This window comes from Convolutriloba macropyga, chromosome 7 (genome assembly GCF_964194025.1).
Source record: "Convolutriloba macropyga chromosome 7, txConMacr16.3, whole genome shotgun sequence".
NCBI classification, from domain to species: domain Eukaryota; kingdom Metazoa; phylum Xenacoelomorpha; order Acoela; family Convolutidae; genus Convolutriloba; species Convolutriloba macropyga.
In genome coordinates this window covers 36387814-36394616 of record NC_134474.1, presented here as the reverse complement: position 1 = coordinate 36394616, position 6803 = coordinate 36387814, and the positions used below count along the sequence as shown (strand labels likewise).

At 33.3% G+C, this 6803-nt stretch overlaps 1 protein-coding gene across 1 annotated transcript; it reads right to left on the bottom strand.

The window, feature by feature from the left end:
* Positions 1-429: 429 nt before the first annotated feature.
* LOC142342239 (uncharacterized) lies at positions 430-6266 on the bottom strand. Its single transcript, XM_075393496.1, has 5 exons — positions 6249-6266; positions 5529-5704; positions 2881-2918; positions 2210-2312; positions 430-867 (listed from the first exon to the last, which is right to left on the bottom strand). Exons 2-5 carry the CDS (start codon positions 5689-5691, stop codon positions 647-649), a joined length of 525 nt encoding a protein of 174 aa, XP_075249611.1. The 5' UTR covers positions 5692-5704; positions 6249-6266; the 3' UTR covers positions 430-646.
* Positions 6267-6803: the final 537 nt, after the last annotated feature.

Here is a 6803-nt window from a genome sequence, read left to right as displayed (position 1 = left end):
CTGGTTTTAAAGTTGGTCAAAATTGACATGTCCTAAAAATTCCGTTAAGGGGGCATTTTGTTAGGCTTCAAAAATGCTCAAAACAGTCACCTAAAGATAGACATCCAAATCAGTTAAGTTTAACTATATAAAACGCTCAAAAATTGCTAAGTTCTAAAATGCTGATCGAAAGCATATAGTCATCTTTTGCGTTATAAAAACGCTCAAAAACGGTAAAACGATCATCTTGGTCAGTAAAAAAACTTAAAGTTTTACCGTTAAAAAAAATTTTGAAAAAATTGACAAAACAAAAACTTTTACCCTAAACATACCGGTCAAAACATGATTCCTTGGACGATATCTCAAGTGGGCACGACAATAAATAATCAATCATTTGGTTCTCGAAACATTGGGTCAGATCTGCTAACATTCTTGAAGGTAAAGTTATTGCAGAAACAGTTTAATTTGTTATGTTTACTCGATTCACTCAGCATAAATAAATTTGTATCTTGAAACCGATTTGAAATCAAATGAGGCATGTATAGATAGTGATATGAGTTGAAGACAAGGATAGTTGTCAACGAATGCACTGCATGCAATTATTGTAAAAATGCCTGAGTGCTTAGAGGCCATTCAAACCGTCCATTTCAGTCCATTTTTCAAAAACTCAATTGTTTAGATCAGCATCTTCCGTTTCTTTTCCCTGTTGAGTGTCGCAGTAACACCCTACAGAGAGTGGTATGGGTGTGTAGTGTTGCAGTTGTTCCTTCGCACACTCTGAGGTCTGGCACAGTGTGATGATATGGTAGTCGATTATTCTGGGTTTGCACACGCCGTGGCGTTCCTCACAGTTGGCTCCATACACTGTGCACTTTTCACATGAGCACACTGAATCAGAAAACTCATGTAAAGGTCGCCAAGTATTGCGTGTAACATCCAGTTTTTTACATATTGAAGCTGTTTAGTATCCGTTTTAAAGCTGTTTCTAGTAACTTTTTAAGCAATATTACAATAACATTTTTGTAGCAAATTGTCCTCTGTTTAACTTGATATGCTAGGTATGGGGGCCAAAACTGAATACTCAACTGTGATTTCAATCCAAGATTAACACTTTTCTTCAAAGGATCCCTGTTACCCCAATGATTCAGGAATATTTATCGTGTAACATCTGATAAATTTGTGATAAAACTATAGTGGTAATAGCTTGTGAAGGGGTGCACTTTCTGTTGAGATCTAAAGCCCGAGTCGAAACGTGAGCGAGCGAAAGCGGAAAACTTTGTACGAAATGCGCTAAATGTGCTGAAATTATGCAAGGAATGTGCTGATTGTGTTGAAAGTTTAGATTTAGGCGCTGAATACGCCAAATAAAAATAATATTTTCAGCACTTGTTAATACATTCTTACAAAATTTCCGCACATTTTTCAACACATTTCTTACATAATTTCAGTAATTTCAGCACTTCCAGAAGTCAGCAATTTTAGCACACCCCCCTTACATAAATTCAGCATAGTTCTCACAAAAATGCAGCACATCTTTCAACATATTTTTTACATAAATTCAACACCTCAAAATTTCAGTACATATCTTACATAGTTTCCGCACTTTAGAAAAAGAGAGATTTTCTGCACTTTCAGCACATTCCTTACAGAAAAATTAACTTGCAATTTTATTGCTTACTATTGGTTATAGCGTAGTCAGCATGTACGCTCTTTCATCTTTTTGCAATTCTGAAGACCCACTATTCAATCAAAAATCAGCGTTTGTTTTTTCAAAGGACGCTTCATTTTTTGAGAAATAGAAAAAGAGAATAACTGAAATGAGTTACATTTTTATCAGTGCCAATGGAAGCAAGACAATTATACGTAAGATACCTGGTTTTATTCAATCAAATATTGTGGCAATATATACGCCAGTTGCGATAACCGGACAATTGACAAATTTTCTTAAAGTCTTTTGGCAGTTTTACGACATTTTTTTTAATTGGACTGTTGTGATGTGCTCTTTAATCCTGCTTCGGTGTAGTTTTTGTAAATACAGAAGCCGAAAAATTCAATTTTTATCTCAAAGGAAAGCATTGAAAATGCGTAAGACAATTCTTGAAATTGTGTAAGAAAAGTGATAAAAAAAATTCTGAAAATTATGTACGACATTCGCTGATAGCCGCCTTTAGAAAATACGCCTAAATATAATTAGTGATAGCCATAAACATTTAAAGTGATAGTAGCCCACCTGTTTGGACAATAGGACAGTTTACACAAGCATTGGCGTTGTTGAGTTCTATTTCTTTTGTGGTGCATCCGCTCGATATCGCATCCGAGCACTGTTCTGCAATCTGAAATGTGCAAAAGACATCATGATGCGAATTCGAAAAAATCCGATTTGGGTAAGTTTTCGTATAACAGATCAATGACACCATTGGTTATTCGCCCGACTCAAAAACAAAAGTTAATCTAGCAAGAAAATGTCACGTCATGTACGCAGGTTAACAGTTGGTTTTTTAATGTAATTACAATGTTCGGTCTACAATGATCATCAAATCACCGGTTCACGATACTTCAAGACGCACACTTACCCTTTTCCGGATAATTTTGACGTTTTTCATACCTATTTGTGATGTTTCTAACCCTTCTTAAGTTCAATATCTATTTTATACCTGTACCGGACATTTTTGACGTATATTAGATAGGCAAAAACTTCAATTTAGACTTTCACAATCACGGGCAAAACGTGCAAATGACTGGCAAGTGTAAAAAGTGATATCTAGATCTTTTAGATCTTAACCAGTACTCATGTCTAGCCTTATAATAATTAGACTTGATAGTTCTGAAATCGACCTGGTGTCAGGTCCGGCAATCAATTTTTCAATTTTTCTACTCAAAACGGGAGCAAACGTCACCTACCTCAATATTTTGTTCTTTGATCAACTCTTCGTAGTACTCTAAAACAAACAGAAGTTCACATCTATTTAGTTTTGACCAATCGACAACCAGTTGATGGTAATTAGTTTTACAATGATAAGTTTATTTGTATATCATATGTCTAGTCAGAACTCACTTGACCATCAAAATTCATTTGCATATTTCCTCGGCTCTCGAATTACGCTGGCGGAAAAATACTAGAGGAGGCTTCATTATCTGTCAACTTATCAAGTTATCTGTGACAACTTTACAAGGTTTTTTCGTTTAAGATCCTATCAGATCCTACATGATTAAAACTCCAGAATCACTGCGGATGTATCCAAGTAGGATGAAATACTCTATCAACAAAAACCTAACAGGTTCAGCCCAACCTAGCAATAATCCACAGTTGAAGGAAACATCAAAGATTACTTAAATTTTCATATTTATATTCTCTGGCCGTTTTATACCACACGTTCATTTTTATACCACACGTTGGTAAATTATTTCAATTTGAAGTTTACATTGGACTTCTTTCTCCCTTTGTTCTATATCTTCTCAATAAAAATCACTTTCCACCAAAGATTTTTCAAAAACTTGACAATGGGTGTTTTAGTTTTGTTTTGAATCACAAAAAAAAATAGAATTTAGCATGTGAAATCCTGCAATTGATGAAAATGATCTCTCAATCATACAAGTACAGTATTAATAAGTTATGATCCAAAGAAATATCCGTTAAGTGTTATTTCATTGAATCATAACGTACTATTATTTTACCAGTATAATTGGGAGATCATTTTCATCAACTGCAGAATTTCACATGCCAAAATTCAATTTTCAATTTGATTTAAAATAAGATTAAAATACCCAATGCCAAGCTTTTACACATCTTTGTAAAGCAATTTTTTAAGTTGATAGGACAAGAATTATTTTAAGATATAGTCAAAGGGTACAAAAATAGAAGCAAAATGACTACATTATATAAAAGTTAAACTATTTCCTCATATGGCAATACAGCTGTATATTTTTATTGATCAGTAAATCAAAATTATCTTGCACACAGCATTTTAAATTTTTCTATCTCATCATAGATTTATTTCAAAAATACATTATAACAAAAATAAGGAATAGAGGGACAGATCATTTTGTATCAAAGATCTGAAAGAAAAAACGCCAAAGGTCGAATAAAGTCAGTGTCAAGACTTCCGCGGGTTAACCGAGCAATAAAAAGCAAAAAAAATTCCAAGTTGTCACTTTTTTCGAGAATGTTTTCTAAAACTTAATTAAAGAACACAATCAGTCAACAACAAAAAGCAGTTTTCCGGCTGCGTCTGTGTAAATTTATTACAAGTTCTTCTCATTGTTAAGAAACCAGTTTAAAGGTTCAAAATCTTAAGAAAACAAAACTTTTACATTTTTGCTCAAAGTTTTAAAAGTTTGTGTTGTCTTAAGAAAATATAACATCTACATTTTTGCTCAAATATTTAACAATTTGTGTTGTTTGCGTTCAAACCAAAGAGCCCGCTTTTTTTTATCTTGTCTACTAAACAGAGGACATTGTAAATCCACTTTTCAACAATTGTTTATCAGTGTATGTGGGTAGAACCGGAAAAAGCAATATCGGGTCTGAACGAAATCTTCAAATTTTTAGTTTTTAGAGAAAGTTTTATCTGATATATCTAGTGAGCGCGAGAGATATCTGAGTTGGGTTGTTATGCCAAAATCTAACTCATATTTGGACTGAAATATTTGAATAGTCTCTTGTTAACACTTTAGAGGAAATTTTATGTTGCCTATCTCGCTTCATCTGCTATGTTTAATCATGAATTTTAAAAAGTAATTAATCGAAATATTCAATTAATGCAAAATTCTCAAACCGCCAATTTACACAATTCCATACCTTGTTCTCTTTGAATTGTAGGTCCCAAAGTCTTGTACGTCCCGTTACAAATCGGTTTTTGAGTTTACAAGTTTCTTTAAATAATTCGATTAACTTAATCTCATGCTTTGTTGAATTAATTCGATATCAGTTCTAATGGGCCGCTATGCCATGACCATGGCGATCATGAATCATAACAGCGAAGTTGTCTCACTCAGCTATTTTATGATGAAAAGTATTACGGATAATGTTAACTGTATGGTGAAATATTGGGAACTTTTAGGTAGCATGTAACAATGGGCATTTTCCCTTGGGTATTTTGTCCTGAAATCTGAGAAAAAAACTTATATAGTTTCTAATTTTAGATAACTAGTCAGGCAATCTCTGATAATATCATTTTTTAAGTAGGAAAATAAATTAATCAAAAGTTTCAATTAGTGCAAAATTGGAACTTTTTAATGAATCTCCATTATTATAGTGCAGCTTGATTGTTCTACTGTGTTCATGTTCATTAGTTTTTTAGGAAAAATTGTTTCTTTCTTGCAGCATGATATTAAACAGTTCAACATTTACATTGTAGTCACTGTTTCATACAAAACCATTATAATTTGTCCATTATACGATTTCAAGTGGGGATTTGGGCTTGCGGCACAAAGCTTTTTAAAAAAAGCAACATATTCAATGGTTAATTTGATTAAATAGTTAATAAATTGAACGCATCGTGAGAATAAAATTAAATAAATAAATAATAAATAGGTAAAATTATGTTTACCTGTTCGTGTTTTGGCCCCTGAGGGTGCATCCCAGTAATCCCAGCTGCACTGATCGAGAAGTGTGCTGATTGCGAGTGCATTTACGAATGATGTTGGTGTTCTTGCGATTGTAATCAAAATAGTGACGGCGGCGAAAACGCAATTACTGAAGCTCAACTCCATTCTTTCGGCCTTCCTTAAACGTCAAAGAGTCTTTTGTGATTTCTGTATTAAAAAAATAGTTCTTTCAAATTTTGAGAAAAGAAGTTGATCGAAAATGGTCAGATCATTACTCCAACTGTTGCTATGTACGGAATGGGATATTTAAGGAAAAGTGAATCCTACCAACCAACATGACTTTTAAAGACATCTTAATTACCCTAATCCCAATATAACTCGTATTTTCCTTTCATACTACATACGAGCAACCTTCTCAATTCCCTTATATGGTAATAACTACTCGAAGGCGGCAAAAATCAAAGCGTGCTGCAAATCCGAACGCTCTCGCCAATTTATTAAGGTTATAAAACGGAGTTGGGGTAATAATCCGAGCAAATTTACCCCCCCCCCCCCCCCCCGTTGTTTGTGCTAATTTGTACATAACAATGGGTTCTAATGTTGGAATTTTTTTGCGAATTAAACTTTTGCGAATTAAACTTTTTCTCTGGTTAAGATTGCATTCGTAAATCAATTAGTGAAAATGGATTGATAGTGGTTTGAAATTCCATTTTCAAACGTACCTGCAAAAACCAATTATAAAAAACACACCTATCCAGTTATTTTTAAAACTGAACAGTAACGAAAAAATGGAACAATGATATTTTAGACCCCTAATTAAAAATTTGACGCAGCAGCAGAGGCATTTGAAGCGAAGTTTGGCGGACTTAAAATGTTTGGCATTCTATTTTATGTATCTTTTTCTAATTATTTCGCTAATTGCTTCCCTCAAAACTGCTTGCGGAGCTTTCTTCTGGATAAAATTTAATTTTGATATTATGCTTACACAAGCGCTTTGCGTCAACACAAATTTTCTATAAGGAAAACAGAGTCAATCAATATTTTGGATTACTAAAATAAGAATTGTGTCTCCATTTGTTATGCGTCACTCTCTTCAATGAAATAGAGAAGATGTTCAAAATTATTAATTTAAATAATTTAATTAAATAATTTTTTTTCTTTTACTTAAAAGAATACGTGTTGTATAAAAAATTGTGCATTAGCAGCCAAAACTGTGCCCAATTTTGTTCCCTTCATTTTTGCATCATTGTTCGCTACTATTTTCAGCTAACAAGAAG

Excerpts from the sequence above, each read along its gene's own strand:
- LOC142342239 (XM_075393496.1), bottom strand. The coding sequence starts at position 5,691 with ATGGAGTTGAGCTTCAGTAATTGCGTTTTCGCCGCCGTCACTATTTTG. Across the intron at positions 2,919-5,528 it reads AGGGGCCAAAACACGAACAG|AGTACTACGAAGAGTTGATC; the intron begins GTAAACATAATT and ends TGTTTGTTTTAG. Across the intron at positions 868-2,209 it reads CTGTCCTATTGTCCAAACAG|TGTGCTCATGTGAAAAGTGC; the intron begins GTGGGCTACTAT and ends TTTCTGATTCAG.